Source organism: Strigops habroptila, chromosome 1 (assembly GCF_004027225.2).
Source record: "Strigops habroptila isolate Jane chromosome 1, bStrHab1.2.pri, whole genome shotgun sequence".
NCBI classification, from domain to species: domain Eukaryota; kingdom Metazoa; phylum Chordata; class Aves; order Psittaciformes; family Psittacidae; genus Strigops; species Strigops habroptila.
In genome coordinates this window covers 61,976,250-62,001,919 of record NC_044277.2, presented here as the reverse complement: position 1 = coordinate 62,001,919, position 25,670 = coordinate 61,976,250, and the positions used below count along the sequence as shown (strand labels likewise).

General features: G+C 40.4%; 1 protein-coding gene and 1 long non-coding RNA gene across 2 annotated transcripts in view; one reads left to right on the top strand and one right to left on the bottom strand.

The window, feature by feature from the left end:
- LOC115610447 lies at nt 1-23,827 on the top strand. Its single transcript, XR_003992233.1, has 3 exons — nt 1-161; nt 10,135-10,138; nt 23,815-23,827. It is a non-coding gene; the product is annotated as an uncharacterized LOC115610447 (long non-coding RNA).
- NR4A3 (nuclear receptor subfamily 4 group A member 3) overlaps nt 15,810-25,670 on the bottom strand; it is a 28,500-nt gene continuing 18,639 nt past the window's right edge. Inside the window, exon 8 of the mRNA XM_030491958.1 lies at nt 15,810-17,998. Coding sequence (XP_030347818.1) covers nt 17,736-17,998 — 263 coding nt within the window. The 3' untranslated portion in view covers nt 15,810-17,735. The remainder of the gene's footprint in view (nt 17,999-25,670) is intronic.

The following is a 25,670-nucleotide window of genomic DNA, read 5'->3' as shown; positions in this document are numbered from 1 at the left end:
ACTGCAGCCTGTGGGAAGGACTCACATTGGAGAGGTTCATGGAGGACTGTCTGCAGTGGGAGGAACCCTACACTGGAGCAGGGTAAGAGTGTGAGGAGTGCTCCCTCTGAGGAGGAAGGAGAGGCAGAGACAACATGTGATGAACTGACCACAACCCCCCTGTGCCACTGGCAGGGAGGACATAGAGAAATCAGGAGTGAAGTTGAGCCCAGGAAGAAGAGAGGGAAGGGGGGAAGGTGTTTTAAGACTTAGTTTTTATTTCTCATTATCCTACTCTGATTTGATTGGTAATAGAATTAAACTAATTTCTCCAAGTTGAGTCTATTCTGCCCTTGTTGGTAAGTGATGAGTGATCTCTCCCTGACCTTATCTCAACCCATGAGCCTTTCATTTTATTTTCTCTCCTGTGCCCAGCTGTGGAGGGTTTTTTGGTGGTCACCTGCACCCAGCTAGGGTCGACCCACCACAATATTGATACAGAAGAAGGCGCATTGCAGCATTCTCATGCTTTGTGCAAAAAAGCACAACATTTTTAATGAGAAAGGAAAAAGAAAGCATGACAATAAATTCAAGAGGCTGTTCATTTAAATAGCTTCTAAATGAAACATTTGCATTTTGTGAATAAATCTACATCCTGACGCCTGATATCTGCAGCGGATCTTGACACACCTTGGGTGTCTTCATGCTTGGGAGATAGACCCAGTCATAAGGGTAAATCTGCCACCTTGCACATGTTTGGCTCTCAGTACTCTCTTCTTAACGCATGATTGCATGTTAAATTCTGTACTCAATATGTTATGTTTCTGAAATGAGTGAATCCTGGGAAGGGGACAGAGCAGAGTTAAAACAGATATGCTGTTTCTTGGCTTTCAGGTCCCATGTGAGCAATGAATTACAAAGCAGCCTTAATAAAGAATGCTGATATTCATGTATAGTTCCGCGTACCAAAATAATCTTTCTCCAAAGCATACATACACTTTTTAAAAATTCAGAAATAATGTCAACATACTGAAATACTAATTTTAAATGCTTTGCTTTAGGGTAGTACAACAAAGGGTGAGGCATGGGAAAGGGAAGAGAAGAATTACAGTATAAACTGAGGCTACTACCTGGGAAAAGAGGTCTATGACAGAGACTGACAGCTCTACTTGTCATGGTTTAAGCCCAGCTGGTAACTCAGAACCACACAGCCATTCGCTCACTCCCCTCCTTCTTCCTCCCCTTGCTCCTGGAGGGATGGGGAGGAGAATTGGAAGAATGTAACTCCCACGGGTTGAAGATAAGAGCAGTCCCGTAACTAAGGTATAATACAAAACCACTACTGCTACCACCAATGATAATAATGGTAAGGAAAATAACAAGGGGAGAGGATACAATTGCTCACCACGTGCTGACTGATATCCAGCCCAGCCCGAGCAGTGATCGGGGCCTTCTGGGTAACTCCCCCCGGTTTATATGCTGGGCATGACATACTGTGGTATGGAATACCCCTTTGGCTAGTTTGGGTCAGGTGTCCTGTCTCTGCTTCCTCCCGGCTTCCCCTCCTCCCTGGCAGAGCACGACACTGAGAAAGTCCTTGATCAGAGTAAACATTACTTAGCAACAACTAAAACATTGGTGTGTTATCAGCACTGTACCCAGACTAAACTCAAAAACACAGCACTGCACCAGCTACTAAGAAGGAGAAAAATGACTGCTATAGCTGAACCCAAGACAGAAGGAGAAAAATAACTGTTACAGCTGAAACCAGGACACTAATGAAGACTCCCATTTTCCTGTTTGTCTGGAAGATGGTCTCTCTCCTGGAACAGTTGCCTTGGCTGCAGCAAGGGGGGGCCTGCTGCCCAGACTCAGCACTCTCAGAATCTATGCAAAATAGCTAAATCGTGGTCTCGGAGGGGACTAGCGATTTTTAAGCAGAACTAGATTTAACATTTTCAAGTCTTCAGGTCATTTCTCTTTTATCTCAGACAGAGCCATGGTCATGCCATTGAGTGGAAAGCATTACTTAAGGTTCAGGGAGGGACTGGTAAACTGATCTTTGTAGATGAATCTCAACTGATTAATTTTAAATTTTGAGAGGTGCGTGTGAGAAGGAGAAAGAAGCTCTTTAGAGCATCCTTGCTTCCTCTGACTGATACCCAGTCACTACCATTTTTGAAACCTGGTGGTTATTTTATTTATGTTTTCAAGGGTGCCTGTGTAAGAAAGAAATAGAAGGACACAAACTTCATTTTAAAATTATGCATCTCCAAAACTGATGATGTTCGGGTGCCTGTCGCTGAAAAGGTAGCACTTGAAATAAGTTGCAAGTGCAATGTGTATCAGGATAAACCTCAGAATTTTCCCAGATACCCTGAAAAGTTTGGAAAGAGATGGGTGCCTGGAGCCCTGCTTAGGCATCTGTTTACCATATGTTTTCAGTAACGAAATGAAATAAAACGTTAGAAAATCTGTGAGAGGTAAAATGTAGGAGGCACCAAACTAAAAATAGCAAGGCTTGCATGGAGACTGGACAGCTGGGTCTTCATGACCTCAAAAGAGAGTATAGTTAATGCAATTTTACCAAGTGCTTCTGAAGCACAGCAGTACTGGTCCTCACAGAAGCCATATCTGATCCATGGGTCTCCACCAGTCCCAGAATATGGAGGAAGAATAGATTGGTTGCCCACAGGCAGATACAGGATAGACTAGGAACATCAACACGTCAAGTTATATGTGTATGAGGTGCAGGTGTCAGATGTGAAGGGAAATATGTCATGATAGCAGGTGTAGACTACCATGAGATAACCCTAGGATTCAAAAATGTCAATTTGCACCAGCTGATACAGACCACTGGCAGTGAGATAAAGAGAAGCTGCATGCTCAAGTACAAGGGGAGCTACTGATGAGACAAAGTAGCACAAGGGAAGAGTTGCTGGGGAGAGGCTTGCATGGAAACTATGGGAATAAAAGAAAAGAAAACTTGGAGCAACAAGTGGGAAACACTGCAAAAATCAGAATGTGTGTACAGTAAGCTACATAAATTTATAAAAGCCATACACAAAGCCTATTAAACCCATCAAAAGCTAATATACATATGTCCTTCATAAAACAAACAATCCATCATATTTTATTATTACTGTGGCAATTGAGGTTATTGGTCAGCTCTAGATTTTGAGCTAGAAACTGATGAAACTGAAATAGCTCTGTCAAATCTAGTGGAGACAGCAGTTTGCACCAGAAGGAGAATCTGGTCTTGCCTGTTTGCATGGAACCTTCGTCAAGATCATGTGTGAAGAGATACCTCTGCTGATGTCTGAAAATAGAGTAACTGGTTGGGTCAGCTATGAAGTATTAGCATGGATGTTACGAGGACTGGATGAATCATTTATTGTAAATGAATTATGGGATAACATTAGCTTTTTTTGTTTTGTTCACAAATCATTCATGAACTGATCTTGATTCCTCCTGATAGTCTGATTTTCCGAGTCCTCACCTGAAGATTTGGAAGGAAAATATTGTCTATGCCTGTGAGTTAACTTTGACTATTTGCTGCTTGCAACATATACTCTCTCACTTCAATTGCATTGTGGTTTTTCTGCTCCGTGATTTATTATTGGACTTCGGATACTGAATTAGAGCATGATTACTAATGATTAGTGAACAAAACATACTTTTAATTATGCATGAATAGTTATGTTTGTATCTGAGAATTCAGCTGAAAACAAACCTTCACAACACATTTATGCTAATAAAAATCAGAGATAGGAATAAAAAGGAGCATGAAGTTGGCAAGGAATTTGAATACAATTTCATAAACTTTATTTCTGCACTGTTTATCACGTTCTAAACTTTGACTTATCATCGACACATTTAGGAGCTCTGGAGTGCTTTTCCTAGATCAGGCTTATATTTGGAGGTTGATCTACAAAGTTGTTAGGAAAATATAGCTCCCTGTCATTCAGAGCCAGAACCCCCCCACAAACAAACAACTCAAGCTTATCTTGTGAATGAAGATCATGACAGCTCATCCCCAAAATGTGTCATACAACTTCAGACACACTGGAGCATTCAGACTGCCAGGATGAAGTCATTAGGTTTCACCAAGGCTTGCATCCCCTGCCATCGTTGGGAAGCAATTAGCTACACTAGTTTCAGCTTAATTTGTGATGGTCCGTATGTGCTCCTCTGAAGTGAGTTTTCAGTATCGTGAGATTGCATTTCTCACTCCTCAATACATGTCTTCATATCTCCATACAATTGTTTTATCAGGCAATTCAGATCACTCTCTACAAATTGCCTGTTCTCCTTGCTTACCATCCCACTTGTTTTTGTATCCTGTGCAAATTTAATCAGTGGAAACTGTAGCAATGACAAAGACATTCACTGATAGACTGATAGGACCCCAGTTTATATCCTTTTAGTTCCATATAATGTGATATTCAAAATCCATGGTCAAGCGATTCGGCGACACAGGCCTGTGAATATTGCATGAACAGTTATCTTTGCAAACCAGAGCAATAGCTGTGAACAAAGAGAAAATTGAAGAAGATAAAATAGAGATTTGTTTTACAAGACCTGCGTCCTATGAAATCATATTGATTATTATTAATTGCTCCTTAAGTGTTCAGTTCTGTGTTGGTGGGCTTCTAAATGAAACTTCTCATTATGCATCCAGTTTCAGCATTTAACTAGCAGATCTATTTTTTCTTGGATCATCTCTCTGCTCTTTTTAATATTTGGAATGCATTGGCAATTCAAAGATCTTTTGAGATTTTTCCTGTTTTCCATGCTGCTTGTTTCCCTCTAGGCTGCTTGACTTGTACACATGCAATTGCAGCTACTCTGCATCATTCTTCATTCTGGATGCCAGGTTATCTGGTCCATCTACAATACTTTATTGAGCAAATTTATCCTCCTGCTTCCTTATGAAATCAGAAAGGAAATAGTGACATCTTTTCTGAGCCTTTTTTCAAAATTATACCTGTTTCTAGCAATGGACCAATAATTGGTGCAGAAATTTTCTGCTCTAATGTATTTTTTGTACGTTCCTTCTAACTGTTCCCATTGATCTTTTCTAATATAAGTGCTTTCATCAGAGTACATTTTTTAGAAATTTGTAGTTTGCTGTTATCCTTTTTTACATTCTTTATACTTTGATTGCTAACATTTGACTAGCATTTCTGCATCTTCTGTATTTCACAAATTCTTTCCTCCCCAGCACGATTTCTCTTCTACTTGCAAATTTGTGGCACTTTTTTTTTTTGTATATACCCAGTAGAATGTTCTTGAACTATTTCCAGTTCCTATTAATATTTCCCACGTTAAAATGATGTTCCTAGCTTGTTAAAGCAACAAGGGTTTTTTTAAGCTTGGACAAATTGTCCCTTTCTGTTTCTAATTGGTATCGCACTCAATGAGCATGAAGTAAATGTGAGAGGGTTGTGATTACTGGTAGCCAAATACAGCAGGTCTTTACCATCTGAATGAGGTCCAGTAACTAATGTGTCTGCACTGGCTGCAACATGTTCTGTGTTTAAAAAATATTATTCACTGTTTCTAGAAAGCTACTAAAATGGTTGGACAGCCTCTATCATAGTGATCTCCAAAGTGGGGTGTGTGTACCCCAGGGGCTCTGCAAGATGATCCTTTGAGGTGCAGGAAAAAAAGAGAACTTCATCAGTATGTATATATTTTTATGTATATGCATATTTTTATATATATACACTCAATATATATATAGATAATGTATATAGTTTATATACATATATATAAAAATTATGTATGTAATTTATAAATAAGTATATTTGTAAATACATATAAGTACATATGTTGTGGGTGCATGCTTAAAAATGTTTTATTGGTAGGGGTGCACAATCAAAAAGATTTGGAGACCGCTGCATGATGAGATGCCGGCTAAGTATAGTCTTAGGCTCCAGGGATCCTAAAGTCAAGACCACCCTTCAGAGCCCATTTCTAGTTTGCCCTGGCCACTGTCAGGATGCTGGGCTAGATGGACCCCCACTTGAAACTAGCACATGAGTTCTTATGTAGTCTTAATCTGTAAAATTACAGCCTTTTATGATTGTGAACTCTCTGCAGCTTTCTAACAACATATCCTTGTTTTGGTTTGATTTGGTTTGGTTTGTTCTTCCTGTTCTATCCTTGCTGAATTACAGTCTTTTAAGCAGTCCACTCATATGAATTGCTCTTCTAATAGTGAGTACTGGAAACAAAATCTCTTATGTGACGTTTTCTTTTTTTTACAACCTACTCTGATTGTAATTACTATAAGACAGTTACAGAAACATCCTTTGCTTTATGTGTTATGCCATTCGGGTTTGCGAGACTGGTTTGGACTCTGCTGACTAGATGGTGACAGCACTTCACAGTGTGGTGTCTGTGTGTGCAGTGTGAGACTCGAAGCAGTATTCTGCTTCTAAAAGAGTTCCTCTGATCTAGAAATTTCTAGGTTTAAAACCAGTATTGGACTAATAACTAGGCTGTTATTTTAGGGCAGCCTGTTGGAAATGCTGCCCTTTGCAGCCTTGTGTGTCTCTCTTAAGTGCAGAACACACAGTAATTTTTGAAGGATTAACTTTTTAGGCCATTTAACATGCATCCTAGCCCTACGAACCCAATGGGTTTTGCAGCCCTGGCTGAGTCTGATCAAAGCTGACATCTGTGGGCTTCTGTGAGGGCTGTGGGAAGACTGTACTAAATATGTCAGGTTAGAGTCTCCCCAAGCAATTTGACAATTGTTAGTCTGAAAGCACCGTTTTGGAAAAGTACGCTGACTCATGGCATAAAAGAGGAAGGAATTACTTTTTACAGCAAAAGGCTAGTACGGTGGCATCTGGATTAACTTCTTAACTTTTCCAAAGTTCCCATGTGACAGAGCAAATCTCTGAATGCCTCTATCCATACAGCAAATATAACACTTTTTCTCTCTATCTTGCTTCATTAGTTATAAATGTATTTGGAGCAGGAGGTGTCTGGGGGTGTCTCCAATTAAGTGTGTGAAGAGGACTTGGCACAATGGGCCCCTTATTTCAACTGGGAATTCTGCAGGCTACTCCCATGCAAATAGTGTATGGCAGTGGGATTCAAAAGAGTACCCATGACTCTTCTTGCTTCTATTTGGCATTATGGGTATGGAGCAGATCTGAAAATTACGCCAAAGTATCCTGACAGCAAATGGGAAAATAAATATATATTAACGGCATTGCAGACCGGTAAGGAATCACAGGACCACGCAATGATTTGGGTTGGAGGGGACCTTTAAAGATCATCTAGTCTAACCACCCTGCTGTGGGCAGGGACATCTTTCACTAAATGAGGTTGCTCAAAGCCCCATCCAACCTGGTCTTGAACACTGCCAGGGATGAGGGATGGGGCAACCACAACTTCTCTGGGCAACCTGTTCCAGTGTCTCACCACCCTCAAAGTGAAGAGTTTCTTATGTCCAATCTAGACTTACACTCTTTCAGTTGAAAACCATTGCTCCTTGTCCTGTCACGACAGGCCTTAGTAAAAAGTCTCTCTCTGTTTTTCTTCTAAGCCTCCTTTACATACTGAAAAACCACAATCAAGTATCCCCAGCGCCTTCTCTTCTCCAGGCTGAACAAGCTTATCTCTCTCAGCCTGTCTTCACAGGAGAGGTACTCCAGCCCTCTGACCATCTTGTGGCCTCCTCTGGACCTGCTCCAATATGTCCATGACTTTCTTATACCAGAGATCCCAGAGCTGGATGCAGTACTCCGGGTGGTGTCTCACAAGAGCAGAGATGAGACCCCCACCTGGGAAAACCAGGTTAGTTTTAACCCAGACAAGTTTCTTGCTCGGTTTCTCCTCCCATCCACACAATCCCTGTCACAGACCCAAGGAAGGGAAGGCACCACAGAGGGAAGAAACAGGCAGGCATGAAGTAATGCTGCTGGCAGAAATCCTGCCTTATGCCAGCTAGTCATGTCTGTGAAGTTGCAGCCCAAACGACGTGGCAGCCCAGATCAAACCAGGCCTTGTGTTTTACTTGAGTTGTACAATAACACGCTATGGAAAAGTGGAAAATGCTAACACCAAATAGCGTTTCCCACCATATTTATTAAATTTCCGTGATTGTTTCTGCCCCTGAGAGGCCAGCAGCATGATTCTGCAGGCTTTTCATGTTGCATTTACAACTCCATCTCGTGGGAAGAGAGGCTGCTTTGGAGGCAGGGAGTAAAACAAGCCTTTTTACAAAAATCTCATGTGTTCTAAGAGAATTTGAAGATTTCAGTTAATTTCGTTATCTTTATTTTTCTTTTAGTTTCTCAGGTTCAGCCACTCTGCATTACTTACCTTGAAAAGTCTTTCACTGAAAGCTATCACTTAGGTCTAAAGTGGACGTAATTCTGTGTCTGAACGTGCGACAGATCCTGATTCTTTTTCCAAAAGACTGAACTGTGACAGCTTGCCCAATCGGTGGAAATACTTTCCATTGCGCTTCCCTCAAGAGATGAGTTTAAAACAGAGCATCCATGCTTCTGTAAAATTCGAACCCAGAGCCCTCCAGCTTTGCCATTTTATTTTCACGACTTAAATTTGTTCCCTGACTCCTTAATTTCAAAGGGGCAGCAATCCACCAGGCTTTCCTTTAGAAATCAGATGAAAAGCAGATGTCTGTGCTGAACATTGCACAGCTCTGTACAGCAGGCGGGAAACTTCATGTAATAAAATTACTCAGTGTGGAAATTCTTGACTGTGGCCCAGTTCACAAAGCTTACGAAGAGCCCTGCCATGAGTTTGATTATGCCTTTTGAAATTAAGGATAGTGGGAACAAAGTTAAGTAATGAAAATAAAGTCCCTAAGACTGGAGGGCTATGGGTTCAAATTTCTCAAAAGCATTAGGGGTAGGTTTTAAAACTGATCCTTGCAGTGAACTGCAGTGGGAAGTATCATCAAAAACTGGGCAAGCTGGCACGGTTCAGCCTTTCCTCAAAAAAAAGGAAGGCAAAACGTACACTTCTGAGGCAACAGTGTTTTTTCAGTAAAGGCTTTCTTTAGATGTTTATGTTAGCTTTGTCTCAGCATCTGTTGGAATACAAAGCTTCTTCCAGTCGTTCACTTTTGCCTTGAATGTCTAACCTAAATAATTTGTTTGCTTTTTTAGCACATTATACTGTTTATTTCAATAAGCTTTCTTTATCAAGCATAGTAATTCTGCCCTGGTTTCAGTCATAATCTCCTAAGAAGATTCAGTAATTTACCTCCAAGTAAACTCTCAATTCCTTAACAATTCATGAGATATTTTCCCATCACTTAAGAGGATCTTTACCTCCCCATCATGTAGGGAAAGAAGATGGCAGTCAGGCTCGGAGTTTATTATTAAAATACTAATTTTCTGTTAATAATGAACAAAATCCTTTCTAAATTAGAAACATAAGATATAATTTCACCTGTAACCTAATGAAGATGGTCCAGGTGGTTCCATTATTTTTCTCTTCTTTTCTAGACATTTACAGTGGCGTAGAGTATAAATGTACTCTAACCAGTCTCATTTGTTGTCTTCTTTTCCAAATAAGGGCATATTTTCTCTGCTTGTTTTTATTTGAATATCTTTGTTACTGGGTGGGTGGTTTGACAGCCAGCTAGGACTTGTTCTCAAGTGAGCCCCAGAATGGGAATCTTTTACTTTCCTCAGTAGACACATCTCTTTCTTACCCTAAGCATGACCAATGAAGTAAAACCTCCCCTCTTGCTGATGCCATCACACATGTGCTTTCTCTCTTTGTTAACAAATTAATACATTTTGCTTTTAGAGAGGCCCAAAAATTCACTGCCAACACGGGGTTTGATAAGGCTTCTGGGTAAATTAGGGCACTAACTCAATTGGATAACTGTAATACAAGATTAGTATAGAATCATGACACCATAGAATGGTTTGGGTTGGAAGGTGTCCTGGGTTCAGCCCTTGGGAGTTACATTCTTCCGATTCTCCTCCCCATCCTTCTGGGAGCGGGGGGAAGTGGAAGGGGGGGAGTGAGCGAGCGGCTGTGTAGTTCTGAGTTGCCGGCTGGGCTTAAACCACAACAGAAGGGACTTTTGAAGGTCACCTCGTCCAACTGCCTGCAAGGGGTAGGGAACCTTCCACTAGACCAGGTTGCTCAAAGCCCCGTCCAACCTGGCCTTGAACACTGCCAGGGATGGGGCATCCACAGCTTCTCTGGGCAACCTGTGCCAGTGCCTCACCCACCCTCACAGTAAAGAACTTCTTCATTTAATGTTTAATCAGTCTTTTTCAGTTTAAAACCATTACCCCATGTCCTATCACTACACTTCATGATAAAGACTCCCTCTCATGTTTTCTGTAGGCCCCTTACAATACTGGAAGACCACAAAAAGTTGTTCCCCAGAGCCTTCTCTAGGTTCAACAACCCCAACTCTCTCAGCCTCTCATCACAGGGGAGGCGCTCCAGCTCTCTGATTATCTGTGTGGCCCTCCTCTGGACTCGCTCCAAAAGGTCCACATCCTTCTTATGATGGAGGTCCCAAAGCTGAATGCAGTGTTACAGGTGGGTTCTCATGATAGCAGAGTAGAGGGGCAGAACAGACTCATCACTCAGCCCTGACCCAGGCGCAAGTCCTTGCGCTTGGCCTCGTCGAACTTCATGAGGTTCACACAGGCTCAGCTCTCCATATTATTACATAGTAAATTATATGTCTATAAATGCTTTTGACATGCTTGAATTAAGATATTTTACACGATCTTTGGACGTTAAGCTTCCATGAACAGAAGGCTTGTACTCTGCCTAGAGCAAGATTTAGCATCTACCTTTAAAAGTAGCTTGCCTGGGAAGATGCAGCTAAGCCTCTGTACATTTCCTTACTACTTTTGCACATGCTGGCGTAGAAACCAGCTGGTTGTACGGAAACTTGGATTAATTTGAAGTGTGAGAAATGGAGCTTAACACAAATGCAGGTAGAGACTGCAGTTACTTCTTAACTGTGTGTGTGTGGAGGTGTAGAAAGGTGGTTGTAAACCAGAGAAGGTATTAAGTGAATCCTGAGGACACGGGGAAAAACCTGTATCCATACTGAGGAAGTCAATCGTTAAAGTAAGGTATAATGAGAAATGGATAAAAGAGGGAAAATTATATGGGGCCGTACTGAAAATATTCCAAGTTGCCAACCCTAATTAGTGTTTGTGAAATCCCTGACTGTTGCCATAGCAATAAATGTAATACTACAAATGCAGCATTCTGACTTCTTCACAGGATCAAGCGAAGTTGGAAAGGAGCAAATCCCTGTGTAAACATCAATATCGTCAATTAATTAGGAAACACAGCAAGATAAATAATAAGACCCCATGAAAGGTAAATTAATTTCTGTTTTCTATCTACTACATTTGAAATTTCCCCCAGTATCAAGCCATCTCTATAATTCACTTTCATTCCACAGTAGTGTTTAATCACAGACCACAGTGGAAGTTATTGTGGAGGGAGTTTTTTTAATGCATTACTTAGCAGGTTAAAGAATTTGGGTTATTTGAGATATTTCAACTACTTAAATACACATCTGTCTTTAAATGTCACTTTGCTTATTTATTTATGTATGTATTTGTGATAAAATTTTACCATGAACCAGCTTGCGCCCAGGCAGCCAAGAAGGCCAACAGCATCCTGGCCTGTATCAGCAATAGTGTGGCCAGCAGGGCCAGGGCAGTGATCATCCCTGTGTACTCAGCACTGGTGAGGCTGCACCTCAAATACTGTGTTCAGTGCAGGGCCCTTCGCTACAAGAAAGACATTGAGATGCTGGAGCATGTTGAACAAAGAGCAGCAGAGCTGGAGAAGGGTTTGGAGCACAAGTCTGATGAGGAACAGCTGAGGGAACTGGGGTTGTTTACTCTGGAGAAAAGGAGGCTCAGGGCGGACCTTATTGCTCTCTACAACTACCTGAAAGGAGGTTGTAGTGAAGTGGGTGTTGGTCTCTTCTTCCGAGTAACAAGTGATAGGATAAGAGGTAATGGCCTCAAGCTGCGCCAGGGGAGGTTTAGATTGAGTATTAGGAAAAACTTCTTCACCGAAAAGGTTGTCAACCACTGGAACAGGCTGCCCACGGAAGCAATTGAGTCACCATCCCTAAAGGTATTTAAAAGACATATAGATGTGGCATTTAGGGACATGTTTTAGTGGTGAACTTGGCAGTGCTATGTTAACAGCTAGACTAATGATCTTACAGGTCTTTTCCAACCTAAATGATTTGCGATTCTATGAAAATATTAAACAATAGGAAAAAATAGCATTTTTTTTCCTGTGGTCTTCTTTCTTGTATGACTTCAGAATACTGTACTTGACAGTAAGTAGTTCCCTTATACACACACATGTATCTTGCCATATACATAATACCTGTTTACAGCTGGAATCCCCCCATTCTCTTTAAAGAAAGTCCTTGCTTTCATGAGTTTAGGTCAGAATCATAGAATCATAGAGTAGTTAGGGTTGGAAAGGACCTTAAGATCATCTAGTTCCAAGCCCCCTGCCATGGCCAGGAGCACCTTGCACTAGATCATGTTGCCCAAGGCTCTGTCCAACCCGGCCTTGAACACTGCCAGGGATGGAGCATTTACTGTCTTGGTCTCTCACAACTTCCACAGCCATGTCACACCTTCATGTATTCAAACTTCTTCTGTAATCAAATGCAGCCAGAACATTCCATACTATGGATATAAAAGTAAAGGCATCTAATGTTAAAAAAGAAAGCAGATGAAAAATTGCTAAAAGTGTTGCCATATAGTAAACAAGTTTCTTTTTCTTTTATTTGACAAGTACAGCATTGGTAATTCTCACCAACATAGGTCTGGAATACAGTTCTCAAATATGTCATCTGCTGCTAAGAATTTGATTAATTGACTCTCCATTTATTCAATTACTGCATCAATAGTTTGTAATTTTAAAAAGTTAATCCTTTTTATCCATTAGTAATTATTGTTTAATCCATATCTCACAATATTCCTAATGGTCGCTTTCATTCATTTCATAAAGAACAGCTAAATAGCTCTTCTGTAAATCCTGTAACGCAGCTTAGTTCCAAGCATATGACTGACCAGGACTTTGAATAGTCTCATGGATGATTTATATATACAGGGTAAACAAGATCAGTTTGAATACATAGGTTAGTTTGAAATTTTCAATGCTTTTATTGTTAGTTCATAAAATTTTATACAGTGGCAGCATAAATTGCCCAGGGAACGAAAAGGAAAACGAAATAAGAGCATTAACTGGACACTAGCTTAGTAAACAAAAAATTGTACCCCTAACTCTGTGACTGAAATGCTGTACACCCTTGGGCATGGCACTCCTTTTTTTTCCTGTGTTGCTCCTATTTCTTTTTCTTTTGTCTATTTGGACTGGAGCTTCTCCTGGGTGGGTGGGTACTGGAGGTGCTAGTTAGGGTAGCTAGCAAAATGGGGTCCTGATCTCTATTGTGGCCTCTAGGTGTTGCTATAATACAAATAATTAATCAAAAGACATGTTTCATAGTGTCCATAGAGGGAGTTGCCAATTTTTGACAAAGCCATGCTTAATTTTATACAATTAAACTTCTCTCTCTCTCCCCCTTCTCTCTGCAACATAACTGAAATGTTAGCTTTGTGGACTGGACAAATGAACCTGAATGTGAAAAGTAGGAAAGATGTAGAAAAAGATTTGACTCACCTCTAGTGAAATTTGCTCATTTCAGGGTGTTTTGGTGCCAGTCTCCCATCCAAGGATGGTCCTACTAGAAGAACACACTATTATACTCCTAACTCAGCCCAACCTCCCACTGTCAGAGTCCACCACTGGATATCACATCCCTTTGCGAGGACTCTGCCATTGGTGTGGTTTAGGAGTATAAGTACATAAGACACACATAAGAACACAAGAGCAGGTGATCTATATCAGGACACAGTTCTGTTCTCATGTCTAAGGATGCAACTTTTGGCACCCAAAGTAATTGCAAGTTAAGATACTTGTGAGTTTAATGAGGATAAGCTTTGTCTTGTAGGGTGAAGATTCAGAACCTGGTGCGGGTTGATCACAAGACCTGCACATTTTGCTTAACGAGACTATTATGCAAAACTCATTGCCATGATCTTTAACAATTTTAGGGTTCATAGTTTGATTTAAAAAATAAGGCATAGAGAAAAAGAGCAACAAATAATTTGGAAGGTTTTGAGCAACCTTTTGTTTTGTCACATTTCCAAAGGAGGAGCTGCCGATCCTGCAGCCCACCACAGCACATCATTTGATGTAATCTCCAGCTGAGCAGCTCCTGCAGAACAGCTCTCGCAGAGGTATGTAATAGCCATCAGTACCTGTGGCCATACTCAGAATAGTGGCAGATGCGTCTCAAAACTGCATTTGTTGAAAAAGCATTCGTAGCCAAACAGTTTTGTCTGGCAGGGGATAAGCGATCCCTCCTGCAAAGCAAAGGCACAGTAAGGAAAGCAATTGGATGCACATTTAAAGAGAATGCTGCAGGTGCCTGCTGGAGTGATGTCTTACCAGCATTTACTGACACAAAGGGGGAAAAGATGGGATCAGAGCTTTGTCTTCTTTCTAGCCAGACATTGGTGCTATGGGACCACGAGCCCTACAGCCATCCCCTCCCTCCCTTTTCATCTGTGAGTTAATTACAATCCCTTCCTGGCATGGAGTGGAAGCACAGTGAGGGGCAGGTAGTCCCCCTGCTCTGGTCCATATGTAGCTCAACCTCTGGGGTGACCATGGTCCAGCTCTCAGTATCTAATAGAGATTGCATAACCAGATACTGCAGGGTCTTATTGTATTTATACAAAAGCTGCTTTAATCAAAAGACTAGCCATTAAATTGCCAGTGTTCTTAAGCATGCTTCACCAATTTTTTCACTTTCAAGACTCAAGTAGACAATTTTTTTTAATGTTTTATAAATGATAAAAAATTCACATCAGATTTTAACAGAATTAAGCATACTTATTCAACACACATGGGGCCTCTGAAAAAATGTTATTCAATTTAATAATTTTAATTTACATTGTATATGTACAAGAGCATTTCTTTCAACCCACAGGTTAACACCACAAAAAAAAAAAAAAAAAAAAAAAAGAAAAAACAAAAAAGAAAAAAGAAGAAAAGAAAGAAAAACGGAAAAGAAAAAAAGTACTGCGGTCAGCGGAGTGAAGAAACTCTTGAAACACTGTTGTCTGAAATAAAAGCAAGGCACTCTCCCTTAACACCTGATATATTCCTGAATTCTGCCTAGACAAAGGCATGTTCACACTGAGAGAGCTCTAAGAAAAGAAGTAGATTTATTCTGCATTAACTCTTTCCTTTACCACTGTGACCTGTCGCTGGTTGTACTCTAGGATGAATCTATGTATTGAAGTGGACATGAAGGACAATTCCACGGGTGACATGACTTGGGAGAGTATCACAGTTAAGACTATCTATGGAAGACTGGAGGACACCGGCTACGTGAAGTCTCACACGGGGCTCTGGACCTGCTACCTCCCACTCACATCCCACTTAATAAATAAACCTTGCTCAACAAAAAAGCAATTTTACTGTACTATGCTGATTTGCCTGAAAATTCTTTGTAAAAGGGCCCACTCGCAAGTAGCGCCTGCGAGCCCTCCTCTGGCTGGTGCTCAGCACCTGGCAGGATTTGTCCCTAGATAAAAGTAATTTCTCAAGGGACCTTGTGTCTTACACAAGGAGACAAAAGTAAACATACTTTTGGATTTTGTGTCAGTATGTTTTTGTATGCGCACATGTGTGTGAGTGTATATATATGTATATATATATTTAGTATATACAAAAGCAAATTCAGTCAAAATATATTTGTCTTGCTGGTCAGGCTTGTTACAGCAACCTACAAGAAACATTAGCTTCTCTGATATTTAATTATGCTATTATGTTTGCACATAAGCTTAAAAGTCAATACAAAAAGCAATACTTTTCCAAATATTATCTGCAGGTAAACCGGAAATATTAACTATAGTGATTAGAAGTCTGTTTCCCTATTGACACTACTATAAATCTTGATATAAGAATAATTTTTTCATAAAAGCACATCCAAACATAGTAAGTGATAAAATACCAGATTACTATTTGAAAACCATACAGTGACTCGATATCTGGGTTATCCTTTGCAGCAATTAGGCAATTCATTTGGCATCTGTTTGATTGTATAATTTAATTTCCATATAAACAGCATAGTTTAAAAAAAGACAAAAGCTAGAATGCTTAAAGCTAACAAAAGATACAGTGACATCAGGTTGACATTCAAAAATTTCCTTAGCAAAATGACCAACAAAATTTCGACTTAATACAGTGCATATAAAGTTTTTTAGAACTAAACTTTTTAAATAGTATTTGAATTTAGCAAAACATGAGCAAGATTTTAATATCAAAGTGCTAAACAGTACTGCCTTAGAAGTCACTGCAAATAAACTGTAAAATAACTCTGCTTGTGATTGGACAGATATTTTATATACAAATGGTTAATAAAAAGACACCCGCGCGCACACACACGCACACAAATATAGGTATATACATATATATATATACACATTATATATATGTATATAGTTTTCCAACTGGTGTATCTGAGTCAGTGTGAACACCCCATTTAGTTATCATGTGTAACAGGGCTCCCATGAGCTGGCAGTCATTGCAATAAATACAGGCAAAGCCATTACAATATACCATGCATACAAACATTTATACAAATAAAGACACTATGCAACAAATTATTTCATATTAATATGGCATCAACAGTATAAACATACAAAAAGGAGTACGAACACGGAATGTTTAAACGCAGCCCACTATACCCTTCCTAGCACTTACATTCATACTATTTTACAAGACTTGCTTGTTCTTGAAAACCATCTTCTGTCTGTTGACTAACTAGTCACTTGTGTTAGAAGTCTAAAACTGAACTATCCCTGATGCTGACCCTGTATGCTCCAATCACTACTTACTCGTATTTCCTTAGCTAAGGAACAACTGAGCCACAATTGCTCCCGTGTCTTCCACATACATTTGTCAATAAGTCGCGCTACATGGAATCAAGTTTGGAAAACTCTGTCAGGTAAGTTAGTGCATGTAATTTTCTCACTTGATTTCTTCCGTTTGTTTTGATAGTAAAATAAATTAGTTAATAAACGAGACTTAGTAAGACAGCACTTTAAAAAATTGCACTTGAACATGGGAGCTAACAGCCATTGTCATTTTGCTATATTTGATTTGTATGAAATGTTCAATTGAATGTACTTTGCTAAAAAAGTGAATTTTTGTTTCGATTGTGCTGATGTATGTGCCCTTGATGCAGGAAGTATGCTAAAGGTACTCTCACAAAACACATACTACCCTGGCAAACAACTATTTGCTGTTCTTGTTTTCAAATACAGCTTCTACAATTTTACTCCTTATACACCATGAGGTGTTAAACAACAGATTTAAAACAGTCATGTTAACCTTTTACTGCTGCTGGGATAGCATTGTCCAAAAGTGCCATATTAGCCATTTAAAAAACCCAAATCACACAAAAGAAAACAGAGAACACAACCCCAAAACAGTAAGCCAGTAAGTTTCAGGCCTCAGATTGTAAGGACAAAGCGCCAGAAAAGACCTCATTTTAGACTCGGAGCTGCTTTTCTGTTAAGTGAGGGCAGAAATGTTAGCTGTAAGTCACGATCTGTTTGCCTGCTCTGGTGGGCATTTGCCTTTCCGGAGGGTGGTTAGACTCAGAAGGGTAAGGTGTCCAGAAACAGCCTGTCAATAATGGAAGGAGCTGGCACCAAATCTTCCAGTTTCAGGTAAAAGATGCGCTGCAGTCCCAGTGTGCAGAGAGAACGCAAGTCAGCCAGAACACCCAGTACCTTCGGCTCTGCAGACTCAAGCGGTTGTCCTTTGTTTTGGCAACTGAAAGTTAAGTGATCTTTCAAACTGCTTGTGATCTTGTTGCATAGCTCTTCCACTTTCTTTGGTTCTTTTAATCCATGTCGTTCTGCAAAGCAAGAGGAAAAAACACATCAGCATCCCTACCAAAAATCGAGAGAACTCATTTTCTTTGGTGTAACCCAAATCTATACTCCGGTACTCAAAGCAAAAAGTGCTTTGAAAGTATAATATTTCTCAGAACAGTTGGGGTTATATGATGTCTGTTAATCTTTCTGCCGCATTAAATAAGAGACTGCAAGTGCCATTTTCTCTTTAGCTGTTAAAATAGGTGGCAGAGATGCTCAAATACAATTTAAATTCTAGTACAAGCAGTCCAAGCATCCTGTGTATCTTGCATTATTTTCATGATATGAGACAGAATTAATTGGGTGATTTTCCAGCAAAACTATCACAGGAGGTGTTTTGGAGATTTCCGTGCTTCCCCACCAGTTGTGAATGCTCAATAACTATGGCAACCATTATTTATTCAGTGAATTCAAGTGGCGATCGATATCCTTAGCCAGCTCCATCAGTGCCCGGCCTAGAATTCCACCAGGAATTTGCAGACACTCTTATAAGAAACTAAAGGCACCGTATCACCCTTTGTTATTTTGATCAGGCATTGCTTTTTAGTTTATTCATCTTTAAAAGGTCTAAGATAAAAGAAGCCTGGAAGTTAACTATTTTGTTTTGAGTGAGCAATGCTGAAAGTGAAAAGGCTGCCATGTTATCCACCACAAAAATAAATCAGCATTCCTTAAAGGAAAGGTAGCTGAGGTTTGTCCCCCTTAAAGTACCATCTTAAAATACTACAACGATTCTTTAAGCATAAGTAGAATGAATCAGATTTGTGCTTCATTAAAAGCAGGCTCTTTACTGGTGCACAGGGAAAGAATTTTGTGTTGTTTTCTATCCAGATTTAGTAGATAAATCAATATCACATTTCAGAACAATAATCTCAATTAATTTTGTGATGCTTTGATTTGACTTTGACTTTGAAATTCACAGTTAAGTAGGAACTGGCTTCATAGCAAAGTCATAATAATTTACGTATGAAATAAAATTATACCAGATAAGGCTGTCTAAGAAAATGCAGGTTAAATTAATTTTAATCAACTAGATGTATAAAAACAGTGACAGCAGCAGGCGAGGAGTAATTGTGGCAGTTCTCGTGTTTGATGCATTTGAAGTTGTCTGCCCTTCCTGGCCCTCTCTCCCATCTGTGGCAGCCGCAGGCCATATTGTGCCCACTGCCCCCAAGCAAGTAATAGATACTTTCTCTGTCCATTCCCTAATGAACAATGAAAAGACTTCAGTTCTCTTTATTTCCAGAAGCAGGAGTAATGTCTGCACAAGGCACAGTGACGCTTTGCCCAAAACGTGTATGTATAAACTCCTCATTGCCTCCCCTTACAACCTGCTTTGGAGAGATGTTCGTGACAAACCACTGGAACATGGGGTTCAATGAAGGCAGTCACAAATATGAAGGCCTGCTTTTCCACTGATATTCGCCCATTTTACACTTCTTTCAACTTTATTTACTTAGGCAAAGCTTGCTCCTGAATAATGTTGGTTTGGGATCAGAAACAGGGATGTGCAGGCGTGTACATCTCTGGCCAGAAACTCTATCATTTAAGTACCATCAATCTGCCCTGTTGCTTCACAGAAACACTCATCCAAGCAGTAACATCTGCTTCAGACATCTTTTTCACCTTGCAGGAATTAAAACCACTAGGTATTCTAAGTGCTTTGTTTACATTAAAACACGAGGAGTCAATGAATATTTGAAGCCTTTCCAGTAAATGGTGTGTAGTGTAATTATGTAAGCCTTAACTATACAGGTCACTGAGAGTAAATACTTGGGCAGATTCTGCCATTAAAAATCTTAGCAAATAAATATTTTATACAGGTTTGAAAAGCTGTAGGGTTTGGTTTTTTTTCTTAACCACTATCCTACTGAGAGAATCTGCAGGACATTAAATTAATCTTGCAGTCTTTGAAGAGTTCCCATCTTTTAATCTGTTTTGAGGTTGTTTCCTGACTGTGTAAATGAAGATATCTTTATAGGTCTAGGGAGCTGAAACACTAGAATGGATCCAAAATCTGACTACAAATTAGCAGAGCACATTTTTAAACCAGTACCTCAGTAGGTGTGTACTTTGCTGCAGAGTATAAAAAATTATCTCTGGCTCTGGAGCATACAGAAAAACTGTTAACATTTCCAGCCAGAACTAAACAGTCTTTTTCTCACACTGTCAAGTTCAGAAGGATGCATGAACAAGCCGTGTCTGTGGTGGCTAGCCATGAAACATGCCAATGCAAAACACAATATGTGCACAGATCGTAATATTAGTAGCCTTACTTTACATAACAAAAATCAGAATTAAGAGATACTCCATCCTTAAGCCACTCTCTGGTTCTACAATATTAAAGAAGCCTCCAAAAAAACAAACTGTCCTCTCCTGCATGAATCACCATGCAATGGCCTTTGCTGCTTGCAAATCTCTACAAAGGTAATTCCTTATGACTGGAATGGCCTCAGGGGTTTCCAGTTTCCCACCCCTAAGGCATCCCTTGCGGACCCGTAGAAAGTCAAAGCCATCTACACAGAAGCCCTTCAGCTACTAAAGGGCACTGCATGCCTTGGCACTGTCAACACAGTCTCTGGTGTTAGTATCCAACAAGTTTCTTGGGAATGTACTTGTATAAGAAACAGTTCCTCTCTTTAGTAGACTTGGGGAGTCTTGGGTCTAATTTACTCCAAGATTTAAATTTAATGGGGTTCAAATAGCAGGAAGCACATTTTCTTGCCTTTTCCACATGGCCAGTTCCATTTGCACAAAGACAGACCCACAGTCTACTTGACCTTACTCAGCTCAAGGGAGCAGCATGAGGCACCTGTGGTAAGTGTGCACTGGTGCTGAAGCCGATTGCCTCTAATCATTCACCTTCTTCCACAGGATGTTCATATCCACATAGGAATGATAAGGCCAAGATTTATCCCAAGAAGGACAGCTAGTCAAAATGGATAGATTTTCTCTAACTGATTGAGGAGGTGTGTAAATATTATTGTATTTAGACTTTCTTACAATGATAATTAAAAAGGCATGGGTAAAGTGAATATAGGATTTCTCAGCCTCGCATTTTAGCATAACATTGATTTTTGCAAGAAAAATGGTGATTTATGGCAAAGATGCTCTCCATAAGCCTGTCGAAATGATTCATCAGGAGTCTTGCCTCTAAAGCTCTGCAAACTTAGCAGCTCATCCTGGCAAACTGAATGCAGCAAGTTTTTTACACCTTTTTCCCTTTCCCAGGAACCTCAATGCAGTTCTGTGCTATAATTATGCTGATCAGCAAAAACTTCATAGGAAGAAAGCAAAAGAGCAGGGAAACCCATCGCCAGCAGTGCTAGTCCTTCTTTCCCTAATTTCTGACACAGGGCAGATTATGCAAGGCTAGGCAGAGTGCTACCTTTATAAGAAACACCTCTCAAAGAGCATAAGTATTTCAAAGATCTTGAGTACCTCAAAGACCCTCTGTGCTCTGTGTCAGAGTGGGTCAGTTTTAGCCTTAATTCATTCTGGGGGCGCAGCCAGATCAGAAACGTTACAGTTTTACGCTGCAGACTTAAAATAGGCATCTTGATTGTCTCGGTTTCAATACAGGTATCTGACTTTCTCTTCCCTCTTCACAATCCTCTTCCTCTTCTATAACTCAAATACAAGGCTCAGTTGCCTTTCTGGTTGTCTCATGCACACTCTGTTACACAGCAAGATTGCAACTTGTCAGATCCAGCAGCCTCCTTTCCTGCTGCAATCTGGCCCCTGTTCATCCTGCATCACTCTCAGGCACTTCACAAGGGTGCTGTAGCTAGGAGCACAGACTTCTGGAGCTCCTCCTAACATCAGTGGAAGGATGGGCATTTATAGAAGATGACTACAATTTTAAGTGGATGAATCATCTTCTGGAAGTGCCCTGTATCAGCTGTGCAAGGTACTTAAAAGTCAGAAGAGCTGAATGACCACACGGGACACCATTAGATTGCTCCCTCCTTTAAGAAAACTACAGCGTAACACAGAGACTGCTGGTTGCTGTAGAAGGAAAGACTTCTTGCCTCAGCAAAAGGGTGGGAGTGGAGAAGGAGGAGTGAGTGCTTCATTTTGGTGCTGACAGTATTTCCCTCAGCAAAGTGGCAGGGGGAAGGCAGACAATGCAATCTGGAGGGTGGTTTGGGGTTTTTTTTTATATCTGGCTCTCCTACACTCCTCCAGTCTGCCACCTGCTTGTATGTAGACCCAGCACATGAAGCACCCACTCCGGAGGATCCTGGAAACAGGACTGAAGGATATCTGCAGCTGAAGAGTAGGTGAGCCTCCCTTCCGCAGGGAAGTTGAACGAATTCATGTTCAGAAGGGAACTGCAGCAGCCAGGCCCGTTTTACCCAGACAGGACTCATTAGTTTTTCTTGGTATGACTGATGGTGCTAAAAATTGTGTTTGTAAACTGGAACAGAAAGCCCAACAGCAGGAAGACAAACACAAACTCATAATTAATTGAAACCTCACAATATTCTTCAATGTTCTGGTGCCAGTCTAACAAAGCATAAAGAGTGTGAATAAGCCCAATATATACAGTGGTTCTGGGCTGGTCTGTAACACATTTAAAATAAAACATATGCTGAAAGACTTTGGCTGAACGAGGGTTTGAATGCAGCATCCCACTGAGAGTGTCAAGTGGGCAAAACAATAATATTTTGATGTGGATAGAGAAAGGAAGAGGCCGAGAGGAAAAGCAAATCAACAAGAGAGAGAAAGAAAACACTAGCAGTTTTGGAGCAGGCAGAAATTTGAGGCTAAATTAGAGTGTGCCCTTGAGATGATCTGCATTGGACTCTCAGTCTTTATATTTGCACACTGTTAGAAAAACTAAACCAGATCAGTATGAATGGTCATTTGGGAAGTTAAGGAAGCATTTTCAAGAATAGGCTGAGCGAATATCTGGCCTACTCTGCAAAGCGTCATCATCAACACTATTCAATCCAGCATGGAGTGGTTGTGCGGGAACACTTGTGATCCATCCAGCACACTAAACTGACAGAAATCGTCCATGTGGAACTAAGGACAGACCTTGTCCTAAGATGACTAGCATTTTCTTTCCATGTTGGCACTCTTCTTCAGCTCACTATATTCTACATCCCAACAGAATAAGCAACCCAAAAGAAAAAGAACAGGACAGAACCCATTTCTTGCTTTCATGGGGATGTGGGGTAAGTGTCATGTGTTTTTCCCTAACTACTTTCATCTGACTGATGCTTAGAGAGCCGCTAATGTGCTCTGGAGGAAGTTGTGTCCAGCCCTTCTAAACCAGCTGAAGGAAGTAAAAAAAGAGAAGAGAGACAGAGAGAGGAAGATCCTAAAGGATTACTTCAAATAAAAAAGGTGTATTGGGGCAATACAGAGTTTTAACTGTTTGCAAGCCACCCACAATAAACCAGATTTCACTTCTTTCATTCTGGGTGCTCTTTCAAGCTGATGTCCTATCTGAAATGATTTGAAAATTCAGCAGCAATCCAACATGATGCTTTTCCTTCTAAGCAACATACTGCAAATTCCCGGGAAACATAAAATAAACAGAAAATGCACAAATATAGGGACTTTCTAGTGGATTATACCATGCAAAAATCACAAAATCTTTTCCTGTTTATTTTATGTTGTGCATACTTTAGTTTTACTCAAAGCAAGCAGTGAATTAGCAAGTATTATGATACTAGGTCTCCTGTTCTTCTCTTCGAAATTACTAAACGGAGTGAATGGTCATATATGCTTGTAACCACGCATCCTATGCTGTGACCTGCAGCTGTGGTTGAGATAGGATGTGGAGCTTTGCTGCTCCAAACAAGTCAGTGGGTTAGTTAAAGGGCACTGGAACTACTGGGGCTGTTACTGGGGAGCTGTTTTGACATCCCTAAATGAGAGAACAGCCTTCAGCACCTTGGGACACTGGGAAGAGTGGAATATCTTTTGGTCCCTAATGCCAATTTTTACATTCATTCCCTCTTCCTTCACTCAGAGAGAGATGTTAGTTCTCACTGACACCTTTGCAGGATGGAGAGAGAACATGCAAAAGAGAGTAGCAACTTCTCTTACTTTTCTCTTTCAGCAATGCTGCTAATGACCAGCATACAAGAGGGATTGTTTTCTAAGAGCACATCTTTCTTTGGGGTATGGACAGCACTCATGAAATCAAGAACAAGCAGGTGATTACTCCCAGGAGCATATTTCTTTCCCTGGAGGAACAGTTCTTGAATTTGGTGCTACCTAAGATGCTGTGCAGTATTAAAACAAGCAATGACTATTATAGAACACAGGGTTGTTGTCTTTTTTCTTTTTTAGTTGAACCATCAAGTAATGAAAAGTTGACTAATACAAAATAGAACTGGAGCGATTGGTGGAATAATAAGGAAAATCTTGCTCAAGCCAGCATTTTGGTTTTGCAGTGTTGCTAATAAAACCGAACAACTAGATTCATAAACAGAACTTTCCTGCTCCTTCCTATCTTTCAGCCCAATGACATAGATATCCATCTGAGACATGGGAGATTCATGGTCAGATTTCCTTCCTGTTGGAATCAGACCAGCAACTGGGCCTTCGGTGTCCCCCTGAGCACCAGTTTGTCCTCAGATCATCATACACAACAGCTATTCTGCAGCCCATGAAATATGTCAAATGGCCTCAACACAAAAGACAGTGACTCAATAGTCAGATACCCTATGTTCCTGGAAAAGGTCACTCTCTCATGCTCTGACTCACAAAAAAGGCTTGAATCAGGGTTTGCTAACCACCCATTGCCTTCAACAGTCCATTCCAGGAGGGAAGAGTACCTTCACCAGAGATAAAGAACGGCACCTAACCCACCCACCTAAATCTAAGCCAAGCCTCAAAACAATGCTTAAAATGTTCAACAGATTTAGGTTTCCAAAATTCACCATTATTATTTTTTTCTCTTTTAGTGGGACTTGCTGAAAACCAGCAGATGGCTTGTAGGGAGAAGACAAGAAGCCATTTCTCATGGGATGCCACAACAGAAGCAAATCTCAAGGCTTTCCTGAATATACTTCAATATACTATCACTGAGAAGGTATCCAAAGAACTCTGCCCACCAGCATTTTGTGCCATAATTACCTGATTTCGTCTTTCAGGTTGTTGGGGTTTTTTTTTATACTGTTCTTCGTTATAAAATAGCATCCATTTTCAGGTGAGCAAATTTCTGGCTGAGCCCCTAAGCTAGCTAGCTGCTCTTGGACATCTGAAACCTGTGAATATAAATCACTAGACACAGGACCTTCAGTCTAATTTAGATGGCCTGAAAGTACACTCTGTCCTTAAGAGCGCAAATCAGCAGAGATATACTGGCCTCATGAAATAAAAGAATAGGCAGAAAATTACATTAATTTCAGGCACCACCTCATACAGGTGAAAAAATCAAGAAAAGCTTGACAAATTCAGAAAACCTTCAAGCTTTTATGGACAGAAATGGGCTCCTTTTAAAGGCAAGAGTTACTTCCATTAAGAAACTTGGGAAGAAACTTGATTAGAAACTTGGGAAGACCAGCACAATATAGCCAACTCCTGAAAGGGTTATTATCAAAGAAAGGAACAAATGTGGGGTGTTACTAGTTAAAAGCTATTTCTATTAAATATCTTAGGGTAACCTGAGCCATCCACTAGATGACTTTG